We start from the raw sequence: 13,976 nt of genomic DNA on the forward strand, positions 1-13,976 counted from the left end.
AAGAAGAACTAACATGAGACTTAATTAGAAAGTGTTATTTTATTCATATCTTACAAAAGCAAAGCTTCACAACATGAACTACACTAGATATAGTCGAGTTATTTCAGATTTAACCTTGTCATCTGAAAACATTCACTACACAATAGAATTTATTTTACAACTCTAGCAGGTTTCATTTTTGCATACAAAATATGCTCTTTACACTGAAATACATATTATTAACAAAGCAGGTACTTAGAAGCACATACACAAAGATTCCTCAATGAAAAATGCTTCAGCAGGAGATAGATTTCCTGCAGCAGAACATCCATTTGCCGTAGATTTTCAAAGAAGCTTAAAATTAATAGAAAACTTGCCAGTGAAGACTTCTAAATTACATTCCCTTCGTCAAAAAAACAAAAAACAAACAAACCCCCCAAAACGTTCTGGAACAAAACAAATAGCAACAGATCACTTTGCTTGGAAACACTGTTGGAACGTGTCTTCCAGCACTGAGTTTTATATTAAAATGCCAATCAACATTTTATGTCAAAATCGTCTTCATCTAAACATTCTATCTGTGAAAAAACAACTACTTTTCCCTATTAGCTGCTTCACAGTTGGTTTAAGTATTAACCAAGATAATCTACCAAGATCTTCAGTCTAATATTTGCATGTTCATTGGAATATTCAGTCTCAAAATAGTAAGTTTGTATTAAGAGTACTATAAATAGTGCATGTTAAAAATGTCAACAAATCTATAAAATAATCTATTACAATAAAAACAAAAACCCACAAAGTTAATGTTTTGCAACTACAGAACTTAACAGAGTCAAGCTATGGAAAAACTTCAGCTCATTCCCAAACTTCCCTGTTAATACAAGTTAAAATGCTAGTCACCACCTTATAATATAAGGATTTGGTTTTTTAAAAAAACCAAGTTAGTGCAGCGTAGCACATGGAGAACTCAGTATGAAAAGTCCTAACCGAGGACTCGATCCCACAATTCCTCACAAGTATCCCTCATCGACTCTCAGTAAGGCCTGCTTGTGCATGGGAATCATCAGGATCATACTCTAAAACAATTTTCCAGTACTAATTCTGGTTTTTAAATTATAGTAAAGAGTACATACAAAATTATGAAAAACTAATATGAAAATACACCTTCCAAACCTACTCAGTAGACAGAAGGAAATAGATACAGTCAGGGTACTGTTTGGCACAACTGAACACACAGTATTACGTTGAAAAATTAAGAATCCTGGTCCAAAGGGGGACCCTCTGTGAAGGAGCAGGGCGCCAGCAGGGACCCACCCCACAGATCTGGTTGCAGAATCACGGGATGAACACCAAAGCCTGCTGCTGCCCAAGGATCCCCCCTGCAAACAGGAGCTTGCACAAGGAAAGAAGGAAAAACAGTTTTATCACTGTTCAACAGTTTCTAGATGTTCAAGCTAATTTTATTTTCCTTGGGTACTCTGAAGCAGAAACAATGGTATTAAGTCAGCAGTATTAAAATACTTCTAAACAACAATTTGCAAGGTTTGGGGTTAGAATTTTTTTTTCATACTGAGTTCTATTATTAAGAACATACGTTCCCCCGCAACAGAGGATCCCCGCCTAAATGAGGGCCCCTTTTCAGTAAGACCATGCAGGCTTCCTCTTGCTACCAGCTACCTCTATGAGTGATCTAACTATTCTCCTACCTAAAATTTCGTCCAGGGGCATCATGGTTCAGAAGTCATTCTTCTAAATCGCCAAATCATGAGCCTACACAAAAAGAAAAGTCTATGATGTTTACAGGCACTGCCGATGAAAGTCCTAATGGATCAGAAACCACGTAAATGGAATGGAAGGATGAAATCTCAAACATCTGTGCACGTTGGAGTTAACCTCCCTACTGATACCAAGAGGGAGAAAGGCTGGAGCTACAAACCAAGGAGAACTTGGCTGCTGTGATCTGCATCATTCAGTATTGGAAGGTGCTCCTTGGAGCACCACTATTTCAGAAGTTTCCTTGGAGTTGCTAGAACCTCGGAATAAAATTTTGTATCACCTATCAAAAGGCAAGGAAAATGACTTCTATAAATTACTAATTGTAATGGTCTTTAACAGTAACGTTTGTAGTTCTAACATTATATTTTAGCCAAATTTAGATTTTGGAACGTGTCAATACGTGATCAAAAGAGAGCTATTGTTTCTACATTACTGTTTGACTGGAAGCGTCATGTTACAAAACCTGTCCAGGAGCAGTAACTTCCAACTGGATTCCAGTTCAGGCAACTTTTAGTCCTTACAATAAAGGACTCTGTACGTTTATGCATATGGAGTTGCAGTTCTGCTTATAAAACAAATCTTAAAAGTATAAAGCAACAAAGAGATATTTTGGAATTATAAAGAGTGTCATTATGAAAAATGGAAATTACATTCTGTTTTACAAGTCCACTGAAATGGATTTTGAACCAGGCCTGAAACCAAAAACATTTTTAGGAGTGATATCTGTTATCATTTGTCTTCACTACATTGGAAATACTTCAATGGCATATTACTACACGACTACGTGCAGCCAAGAATCCAGTTCCTTCAACTGGTTACTTAAGCATGGAAAATTCAACAGTAGGTAAGTTAGGTAGAGAGAAACATATTTGGTTCCCAAATTCTAACTCATTAAAGCCAAAATTACTTCTAGAATTCTCAGAAGGGTGGTTTTTCCTGTGTTGATCTTACACTGAAGTCATTGTAAGTTTTTCCATTGGCTTCAGAAAGCTTTAGCTCCCATAACAATATAAATTTGAATAAGCCAAACATTTGCTATTCAGATTCCAACCTCTGACTTGCCAAACATTAATATAATCTTCCTGCTTTTAACAGAACATATTTGCTGCCGTATTTTGCTGATAGTAAAAGGGCAATATATAAGGGAAGCTTTAATTTGTCTCAAGTAAGACAAACTAAGGTAAAAGTGCATGTCTAAATATGGGAAAAGTAACAGTTCTTCACTTTTTTGAAATATTACAGATTCCTGTGTAGCATATTAAGAGCTTTTATTCATTTTGCTGGGATGTTTTATTTAGGTTTATATTAAAGTGCCTGTCTGTTAGCCTAGGTGCTTCTAAAGTAAGATGTACAGTATTAAAAAACCCACATGTGCAATGGACTTCACGTACATCTTCAGTCACCACTTGCCACCTACGGTATTAATCACAATGACTTCAAACGTTGTCAGCCAGTATTCCCTTGCCTACCACAGGAACAGTTCAGAAAACCCAGAAGCCCTTCCCCTTACTTCTAGCACACCAAAAGGACAACAGATTTGGGGGAAGAAACAAGACAAACTGACTTCCAAGTTAGCTGAAGTTTTCAATAAAGTAGATTATACAACTTTCAAACATGCAGGCAACCTACCAGTTGTAGCTTGGCCCGTGATAAAACTGAACAATTTATTTTTAATTTGTAAACCTCTTGTTTGTTTCTATTAGAACTTCTATCCTCAAGATAGAAGTCTAATTGTGCAAATTTTAAATATCTGTACAAATTAGTTTAAGGCAGTTAAAAATCTCACGGAATATATATTAGTTGTACAAGCTCTTTATTATGACTGTTTAAAAATTACCTCCTTTTAAAAAGAATGACATGTAAAATTTTGGTAAGTATAGTTTAAAATAAGGTGTCACGTTTAATTTTTCCTTTGTATAACTAGTGAATGACAAGCTTTTAACTCTTTCATTTTTTCTACCAGTTTCATTCACAATAACCTGTTATCTTCTAGTTTTGTGACGAGTTTTAAAAATAATAGTTAAATTAGTGTTTGAGCCTGAGCGTGAAGAGTTTACACTATACTAAGCAAAAAGTTATTATTAACCTTCATCAGATTAAAGCAAGTTTTACATCAAATTGAATTTGTATGTGAAAGTTGCTTCTGTTTGTTTTTCCAGGTTGGAGTAGCTAGGTTTTTAAGGATAAGTATGTCTCCAAAGTGTCTCCAAAATGCAATATGTGTCATTGCATTAACCTTTCGTATTTTATGGTTAATATATTTTGTCTTGCCTAGTAAATAGTACGATAATTGCATCCTATGTTTCAGGACACACGCTCTGCTTCTACATTTGTAGAATGTTTATTGGGATTAAGTGCAAGCAACTTAAATTTAGCAACCCAAACATGGAAATGCATTCCAATTCTTATAGCACACTCTTGGCTTTTTTAAAAGGCTACATATAAAATATCAACCACATCTTACACAAAATTTCCCTGGCAAGTTTTACGACAACACAGAAATAAATTTGCCTCCTTTGTCGAATTGATTAATGTGAAGACTCCTTATGGGAATGTACAAGCTTTCCTTCAGCAAGTATGAAAAATATACTGCAATATGTTAAAAAACTAAATGAAAGCATGTTCTCAATCAATGTTGACTATGTTGGCCTCTTGCAAAATGGCAAGCAAAGTCATACTTATTTTTACACTTACACCCACATATGTTGCACTGAAAAGGATTTTCAAATCCATGACATCCCATGTGAATAGTATAAAGGATATTGTCTGCAAAGTACATGTCACAGTGTTGGCAGTGATGCAGGAGCTGAGGGTCCTGAACAGGAAGGGTTGGAGCTGGAGTACTTGGTTGACTGTTACTTATGCTGGGAGTACTGGTGTGGGCACTGCGATCACTGCTGGGACCTGCCACGGGACTATAGTTCCTTTGATTGTGTGTAGGCCGAGGATCTGGGCTGGTTGGAGATGAACTTTGAGGAATATTTGCTGACACAGCTGAAACTACTGCAGGTGCAGCAGGCTGCTGTATCATGAAAGGCTTTTCATCTTGACAGGAAACAACGTCAGGAGAGGCTGGATTTTGGTTTTCAGGTGGCAAGCTAGATAACTGTCCGGCTAACGTAGAGAGCTGGTTTAAAGGATTATCTACCATGAGGTCTTGTGGGTCTCTTGGCAACCCACTGCTCTGGGTTGTTTTTGTCATGCTCTCATACGCTTCAGTCTGGATATTTGGGATTTCATGAGTGAAATCATTAAGGTAGTCTGGTTTCTGAACCACCATGGAAGGTGGACTCAAATTAATTAATGCTCTTCTGCTGTACCCCAAATTGCTGGTCTTCTTCTGCAAAACTCCCCACATTTTCTTGCTGCTTAGGGAAGACCTTGTACCCTTGATAGGCACCATTTTATGTTTGCGTCTGCGATGGTGAGATAAGTTGCTTCTGTCACTGCAGCGAAAGGAACACAATTCACATTTGTATGGTTTTTCACCAGTATGCGATCGCATGTGAGCTTCCAGATGACGTTCGTAAGCTGATGCAAAGGGACACAAATGGCATCTGTGCGGCTTCTCACCTGGAAAATTAAAATAGATTATACTATAGCATCTCAGAGTGCTTGAAGAAGGCTTTTCATGGAACAGAAACTGGGAGCTGCTACTCAAACAATTCAGCTTCAGAGTCACTGCTAGCCTTGAGTTTAGCTGGGTATTTGGTGGAAGAGTGAAGTAAATTTAGACCTCTCTGCCTCACCCAAGTGATAGTAAGCGTAAGAAAAAAATGTGACCAGAATTAGCATAACAGATAACCTGATTAGGAATTGCAGCAATGATGCCAAGGACTGAATGCAATGATGTTTGTGTGGTGCTCTGAACTGGATCCAAACTCTGCCTCACCTATAAAGCATATGAACAGCTGGCTACAGGAATGTCTGTACAATCAAAATGTAGTCATTCTTACTGTGATTAAATGATAACTGTGTTTAAATATTGAGGGAGGGTATCCTTTCAATATCTTCCAAACATTCCTACTTTGAAACATCCTAGAACTGTTATCTAAATAACCCATGTACACACGCATCCACCCAAGAACTGAATTTTGAAAGAGGATCCTGTGGCTAAAGAGTTATTAAAGAAAACAAAAGCCAGCTAATCCCTGGACAGCTATGTGCTCTCTCAGGCATGATAGGACCAGATATTCTCCTTTCTGATAGGTACAACTTTGCTCTTCTATTAAATGATATTCAGAGATATTCACATTAACATTTCTTTTAAAAGTACTTAGAAAACTTTCAAACGTAATTACAGGCCAACACATCTGTAACACAATACTTTGGGACTTTTGATTTTCCTTTCATAGACTGATCTTTTAGGAGTTTTTAGATCCAGGTCTGCAATGCTAGACATGCGTAAAGGATCTGATGCATGCTCAGGTGCTGAAATGAAACATCATCTTATCTTCCTATCTAGAATGCCAAGTCAATTTCTAAATGAGTGTTGTGTAACTGATTCTCTTGCTACACAGCAAGACAAACTCCAAAAAAATGTGAGTGGGCTCCTTCTCTTCAGCCTTTATGGGTTTTTTTTTAAGCATTTTCCATTATTTTAAATACAAGGCAACACATCTGTTTTGTGGCTTTCAAAATCCATCTGGAACAACTGTAAAAGCCAGAGATCTGAATGCAGTGAAGGCCACTATTACACTGCAAGCACTGTACAGGCCCTGTAAGGTGGCATGTGACTGACACAGAAAGCCCTTCCCATGTTGAGCATCCCACAGTTTGGAATCACAACCTGGGATACTGAACAGATTTTTTTTTTTCCTACATCACTGGCTCTTCAAGAGGAAAGAAAGCAATTTTTGTGCTACTTTTAAGTACCTTAGTTGCACCAACTGAAACCATGATTTCTCCATAAGCGCATATATATATTCAGAGATATATACACACACACATGTGTAAAGATCTGGAGATTTGGTACAAACAATGTAAAAAGACTGACAAACTCCCTGCATTCACAAAGAACTTGACGAATCTCAACAGTCTTATTTCATTCTAAACTGGTTACACAGGGATGAAGATTTGCATCCCATGTTGCATGCCCTTAATACAACACAGCTGGCGAACTACTAATTATACTGCTGTCAGACTCAGCATGAAGTTAATTCTGTAGTAAGTTGTACTTAATAACGGTTGCATGGTCATGCCTGGGTCATAATTACTTTGGCAGATACCTTGCTGCACTTGCATGTTATCCAGGATGCATTATCTGTTTACTTACACTGCTCCGAGGCTACTAGTCGGCTATCAATTCCTTATTTTAATGGTGATTCAGTCACTCTGAGCCTTCATAGCCCATGCAATCCATCTCTTGGCCCTTTGCCACACTTCCCCACCACGCTTCTGAGCAAAACTACACTCAGGTCTCGGATCTCCTTGGCCTTAAGTGAAAAAAAAACAAGAAAAACAAACCAAACCAAACTAACCCTTCCTTGTTCTGGAGTCCCCCGTCTCTTACAAAGAAACAAAGCAGGGCTTTCTGAAGAGCCTTTAAGGTAATGGCAAAATGTCACCATCAGGACACCACGCAGTGCTGTATTAAAATTAAGGATATGAAATGTATTGTGAAAAGGCAAAGGGGAAACTATACAGAAAAAGGCCTCTGGCAGCCTGAGATTCTTGTCTATATTATAAAACCGAACAGATTGGTATAGGGAAATGAACCGTTATCATTGTAGAGTTACTGTCATTAGGCATCAGACATGCCTGAACCAGTAACCTGGCTATCAAGCGTTCACTGTGTGAAGCTGTGTCCAAACTGCTGAAGCTCTTTGATACACAGTAGGCTAACATCCCCTGTATCCCTCGCTCACCGCTAGCTAGCTTTCTGAAACAAAAGTAATTCAGACTGCATGATTTTGCAGCAGAGCGATGTGTGCCTTCGATGTGGCTACCTTTTCCTAGCACCTTTGTGAAAGATTCTTTGATCAAATGAATCATGCATATACCCTCTGATAATGGGAATACCTGCAGCAGCACTGAGACAATAGTCATCCCACGTGTAAAGCTCCGTTCTTCTGATATAATGCTAGCTACCAATATCATATACTACAACCATAAGAAACAACTCAAAATGTAAGTCAAGGCACAAACCCGAAGTATTATGCTTTGCCCTAAAAACCAAATTTGTGTAGCTCATGGAATGTTTGCTTCTGAATAATGACCACTGGGTCAGAGATTTTTGAGGACATTTCTCAGCATCCCAATTTTTGGTTGGAATCTTTCTTGCTTTTGTATATATTATGCTACAACCATGCTGAAATGCTTATAATCTGTTGTTGGTATTGTTCTACTACCCCTAGCTACTTAGTGACCTCTACTCCCTAAAGTAGCAGCAGGATAAAAAAGCATTCTGAAAACACAAAGGAACTGTTAACCTAAGATCTGAGAGTACACAAAAGGTCGGCAACTTCCTAGAGCAAGAGAAGGAATGCTGACACTATACCAATACCCACATTTTGATACTTAAAGAAGGAAGATTTGATTTTTTGCTCTCTAGTATGTCTCGAATTTATGATGTTTGATATTAAGTTACAAGACATTATTTCACTCATTCTGTTTGAGGAAGCCCATGCACATCAAAGCCATCAAAAACATCTCAAGAATCAGCAAACACATAATACCAACATCTTCTAGTAGCAATTTATGTTTCCCATCACAGCTCTAGCAGTTCATCTGTCCATGCTGACAACTAGCCAGTAGTAACTGTGGGCTTGGGGATGCAAGTTTTTAGATGGCAATAGCTATATGCTACTGAAAAGACAGGAAATCTTAAAGTTGATGTTACTTCTATATCTTTAAATACCATTTAAAAGTCATCCTAAAGTGCTACGGTGAATGGCGTAAGTCTGCAGTACAGTTTCTCCCACTACATGACCCTCATTTCACAAGGTCAGAAATAAGAGTAAAGCTGTTAAAAGAAAAACATCTCTCGTTGTCCACATACCATATAAGGCAAATGGTAGGTAAAGCTGTAACTGCTTTATGAAAAACTAGACAAAAAAAATGCTCCAAAACACATTGCTGCTTTGCAGATCTGCAGCAAGCCATGGCATTAACGCAGTGTCAAATGCAGGCCACAGTATTTTATCCACTATTGGAACTACACAGAATTTCCACTGGGAATCTGAAAACAGCAACAGCTACACACAGAGGTAGCTCACGGTAGCACAAGAGAAGAATTTACAAGATCTTCAGAGTATGAACCTCAGAACTCTTTGATTTCTAGTTGATTGCCATTTTCTATCCCATTACGCCTTGTCGAAACAAGCCAACACCGCAGGGCCAGTGCAAGGAGCACTGACTTCCCCAAAATACATCCTGGGAGTTACTGTGTAGAAGCCATGGTTCACAGCAAGGTGAGAATCTGACTAACAATAACTGTACCTAAAGAGAGCTACAATTACACCCAAGTTACAACAATGTGTTTCCCTCAAAGTGAGTCCCAGAATGCCACCTACCCAAGACCACCAAAATGATACACTTAAAAGTTTTGGGACAGTCCATACCAAACTGGAAACCTGTAAAAACTTCCTTTTTTTGCAGAATACTTTTTTTTTCTTATTACTCTTAAACAGCCTTAAAGTCTTCTGTATCAGTGTAACATACTCGGCAGGCACCAAAGTCAGACTTGACAAGGACCTTTTGTTTGGTTTCTCTCATTTGCCAAGAAGTCGGAGCTGACTTTATGAACGTTTAGGATATTCTAACCTTTATTGCGAGTTTTGCTTTTCAGTTTTATAAACCCAACAGCGGCAAATGCTCTTAAGCAAGCCACAGTAAGTATTTTTTCTTTTCATTACTGTTATTAATCACTTATTTGATGATATGCCCTCACGTTTGAATATTCTACCAATAAGAAAACTTTATTCTTATTACTATGTTTTGTACTTCCGCATCCAAAATGTTGTACAAAACAGGAATATTTTCACAGCTAAATAACAGAGGCAGAAAAGCCCCTACAAATCTCCATGTGTGGCATCACTTTTCTGATTAGCAAGGAAAAACTAAGAGTTACATTTGGGGCCCTTCAATTTACACTGATGCCTTCATGCTAAACTTTACTCCCATATATAGTTACTTCAAATGCAGTAGTCTGCAATAATAAATGTAAGTAGGAATTTGCATAATTTAAATAGCTAAATGGCACACCTTTAAAAAAAAGTCTATTAAAAAAAACAAAAAACAGTTCCAATTGTTGAGTAAGTCTAAGAACTATCACACTGCTTGAAGATGCTAACTCCTCACATGCAAACGATAACATTGAGTTAATAATACAATGCCTCACACCAAAGCACTGCAGAATATTTCATACCTGTATGAATTCTGATATGCTCTATGAGCCGTGCTGTTCCTTTGCTGGCATAGTTGCAGTATCGACACTTTAACTTTCCATCAAATGTCCTTTCAAACCCATCCACTAACATTCCTGAGTTTTCATCCAGTGAAACTTCAACAGAAGGATGATCCAAACCATTCTGATCACCTTCTGTCCCAGCTGTGAATAATGCAACAGAGATTTCAATCAAGAATCAGTGGGATACTATCTATCACGCTGTGAGAATATGCCAAATATCTTTTGCTTTTGTATGCCCTTGGTCTTTAAACATACAGAACTATAAGAACAAAACCCGATTAAAACAAAGGTATGTACACATCTTTTGTGATGTGAAGATGACTATCAGAAATGCTTCCATACAATCATAGTAGTTTGCATAATGATCTGGAATGTAAACAGTGCAGTCATTCTCAAAAAAATAGACTTTGACAGCACTGAAATTAGCTTACCTCCCTGAAGAGTCTCTGCTTCCTTGTCTCCACTAACTGATCCAGAAATCATATTTACATGGTGAGTCTGCTGTGTAAGATATTCCTGAAAATCTTTTACAAAGTCCAAAGGTTCTGGCTTCTTTTCACCCATATTCACTCTTTACGTTTACAACCTTTTGTGTCTAGAAGGAAAAATATTTTCAAAACAAAAGTGTCATTGAATTTGAATGCATTCATAAAAACAAGTTTGGGTTTGGGGTTTTTTTTAAGCGAAGGATAAGTTTTATCATACAGCATGACTCAATGCACAAATTGAAAACCATATTATTTTTAGAATTTTTAACTCAAAGATCACCAAATACATATTACTGGGGAAACTGTTTTCAGCAACAGTAACACAAGGACAATATCAAATTGGATAAAATGACATAATAATAAAAATCAACTTGCCCTTTTTTTTTTTTTTAAATGGATTGTACCTGAATTTCAGTTCCCTGCTAAGTAGCAAACATGCTCCAAAATGTACTCCCAACAAATCAGATAGAAAGCACAGAGCACAGCTTCTCCCTTTCCCTGGAAAGAAAAAAAGAAAATGGAGGTCCATTATTCCTCCCAACCCTCATAAGTTGTAAGAAAGAAACTTGAAAAAAAAAAAAATGTTTTGAAAGACAGGTTCTAACACTGTACTGCTGTAAGTTTTAATAAAACAATTACACTTCCAGCAAAAACATTTCAAAGACTGCATCCACTCCTTTGTGTATCTCACTGAAAGCCACTTCTATCTCACTGATCATTTGAGTAGTTCCTCTGGTGAACACGTGGCTCTAAAAAATCCCAGAGTTGGGTAAGTCAGTTATGGCAACTGTAATGTGGGGAAAACTGAATGTCGCTGATTAGCAAAGACAGAAAGAAGCCTTATAGAAAGCAGTATTTCACAGTTCTCCCAAAATTTTAGTTTCCTATCCTGCATAAAAGTCTTAATCCATTTCATTATTTTGCATTGAAATAATAAAAATATTCACTACAAATCATCGGTCATGCTCTTTTCCGGGACTGTGAATGACAAACCTCAAGGGTCTCAACTTGCAATGAATTTGTGAAGATAGAACTTAGGATTCAGCTGGGAAGATGGCAATGAATCAGTCACATTATTATTCCTGCAGATTATAATCAGAAATAGTTTATAATGCTACATTTTCAATAAGAATATCTTTTTGTTTTCTAATAGCTACTAAACAATGCATTAGGTGACCTACAAAAACTCAAGTCCTGAGTTCCAGAACACATTTAAACACATTCTCCTGTATTTTCAAAGTTATTTACAAGCATTAGTTCATTTCTGAAATCCAGATGAGTATGTTCTTTCACATCATACCTAAGTGTCCTCAACTACTATCACTATTATCACCATTAAGTTAGTTTTGAACAACTCTTTACGTATCAGTCTTCCCTACCCTCTTTCAGGTGTCACCAGCCTCGTGTAGGCTTAAGTTAATTTGTGTTCCATTTGTTGGTGTCTCCTGCAATAAAACAAAGACATCAAGACACGAATTAAAGATACGGCAGAGAAAAACACGACAATGTAATGTAGAGTCCTGACCAGGCCAAATTTCACCAAATTATAATAATAAGAAATAACAATTTAAAATTAAATCATTCTAAATGTTGAATGGTTCAACATGAAACAATGCTAAAGGTCCACATTTTCACAGAAGAATCTATGTATCCCTTTGTGTGAGGCACAAAAACTTATTTGATCGATTACTTTTATAATGACACTTAGTTTTTAAAGAAAATTACACAAAATTTTAAAAATCTGATTGGGGAAAAGACATTATTTTGGGGATGAACTGCATAAAACTTCCTTTCTCTACCTCATCAATTTAATTTGAAAACATTCATCTTTTTTTTTTTATGTCAACGTAGATAAGTTGCCACAATTTAAGCACCACCTCAAACCTCTACATTTGTACACACGAAAGAACCTTTTGTGATTTTATGTGATATTTTTTATAGATATACAACCATCAGTTTTCCTTTTCAGGGAAGAATGACACAGATCAGATGCTTGCTATGTCGCTACTGTAAACTAGTAAATGCAATTCTAATTACTAGAAACCTGAGCAGACCAGCTCGTGTTTCATGCACTGGAATGGGCTGATCTCACCAGATGTCCCTCAAGTTCTACTTATACAAAACATTTTCTGCATAGACAACTACATTTTCTCCAGCTTTATGCACTGACAGGTAGAATACTGGCTATTCATTTCCTACACAGGCGCAAGTGCTGGACTTAACAGCATTACAGTGCTGATGTGTACTCAGTTTATTGTCTAAGTGCTATAGGATGTGCTAGGATGAAAGGTGTTATAAATATTTTGCCTAAAGGATTCTGCTAAAGAAAATAATTCTGACACAGTAAACCCAGTAGTTTAAAACACACACAGTAAGAACTCATACTGTGGTAATTACAAGAGAATAAAATAATATGACTACGAGCATAGGTATGCATCTCGTTTTCTTCTAAGGAATTAAGAAAAAAAAAAAGGGGGGGGAGGTCTCTCAGCCCCAGTCTCATCTTTTCCATGCAAATGACTTAAAATTGACATAACGAAGGAGGAAGGATCCCCAACTCTACCCAAGCCCCTCCTTGCTCCCTCTCAAGGAGTTCCGCGCGTGGGGAGGGGAAGAGGAGTCGCAGCGCCGGCGGCTGCCGGGCCGAGCCCCACGACCTGTCATCAGCCACGGAAAACTGCCGGTTGCTCTGCCACCCTCTTTCCACACCAGACGGTGTACGAACACCCCCGCGTTTCCTCCACCTTTCTCCGACCCACGCCGCCTTCACGCGTGGGCGGGAAGCGACACGGCCACGGGAGACCTCCGCGTATGCCTCTGTGCGTGTCCCCCCCCCGGCTTCAAAACAAGGGGTAAGCCAAGGGGCTGCGCCGGCTGATCCGGCCCCCCGCTCCCGGCAGGGCAGCGCGGCTCCCCCCGCCCCGCTGCCCCTCCCCCGCCGCTGCCCACCCGCTCCGCGCGGGGAGCCCACAGCAGCCTCCCCCGGCGAGGCGTCCCCGCCGCCCGGCCCCCCTCACGTCAAAGGGAGGCCCCAACGGGAACCCCGCGGCCGCCGGGCAGGCGTGTCACCGCCGCCGCTGCCGTCCCCGGGGGGGGGTGCAGGCCGCGCTGCCGCCGTGCCCCCTTCACGGAGAGGGGGAGGGCGCGAGGAGAGGGCGCCACTCACCGCCGTCGCCCCGCGCCGCGGCCACCGCCCGCCTCCGCCGCCGCCGCCATGTTTGTTGTGCCTCCCGCGGCCCGGCCCGACCCACCGCAGCCTCGCGAGACCTCACCGGGGGCGTGGTCCACCGGTCGCCGCGCTGCGCGCGCACCGGCGGGAGGGC

The 13,976-nt window shown here is 39.3% G+C and overlaps 1 protein-coding gene across 8 annotated transcripts in view; it reads right to left on the reverse strand.

Moving 5' to 3' along the window:
* IKZF5 (IKAROS family zinc finger 5) overlaps window positions 1-13,946 on the reverse strand; it is a 23,507-nt gene extending 9,561 nt beyond the window's left edge. For 2 of the 8 annotated variants that reach the window (XR_012674377.1, XM_075155240.1), the window contains exons 1-6: window positions 13,820-13,925; window positions 12,033-12,098; window positions 11,058-11,151; window positions 10,597-10,760; window positions 10,124-10,306; window positions 4,450-5,328 (exon numbers count right to left, since the gene is read on the reverse strand). Coding sequence is in view for 7 of the 8 variants with exons in the window: in XM_075155240.1 (XP_075011341.1) it covers window positions 4,450-5,328; window positions 10,124-10,306; window positions 10,597-10,729 (1,195 nt within the window). In the remaining variant the exon portion in view is untranslated. Of the gene's footprint in view, window positions 1-20; window positions 5,329-10,123; window positions 10,307-10,596; window positions 10,761-11,057; window positions 11,152-11,258; window positions 11,468-12,032; window positions 12,099-13,310; window positions 13,330-13,670; window positions 13,696-13,819 lie in introns of those variants that run through there. The other 6 variants (XM_075155243.1, XM_075155244.1, XM_075155245.1 and 3 more) reach the window with 6 other exon arrangements.
* Between the last annotated feature and the right edge of the window lie 30 nt (window positions 13,947-13,976).

The sequence above is a fragment of the Calonectris borealis genome, chromosome 7, assembly GCF_964195595.1.
Source record: "Calonectris borealis chromosome 7, bCalBor7.hap1.2, whole genome shotgun sequence".
Lineage (NCBI taxonomy): Eukaryota > Metazoa > Chordata > Aves > Procellariiformes > Procellariidae > Calonectris > Calonectris borealis.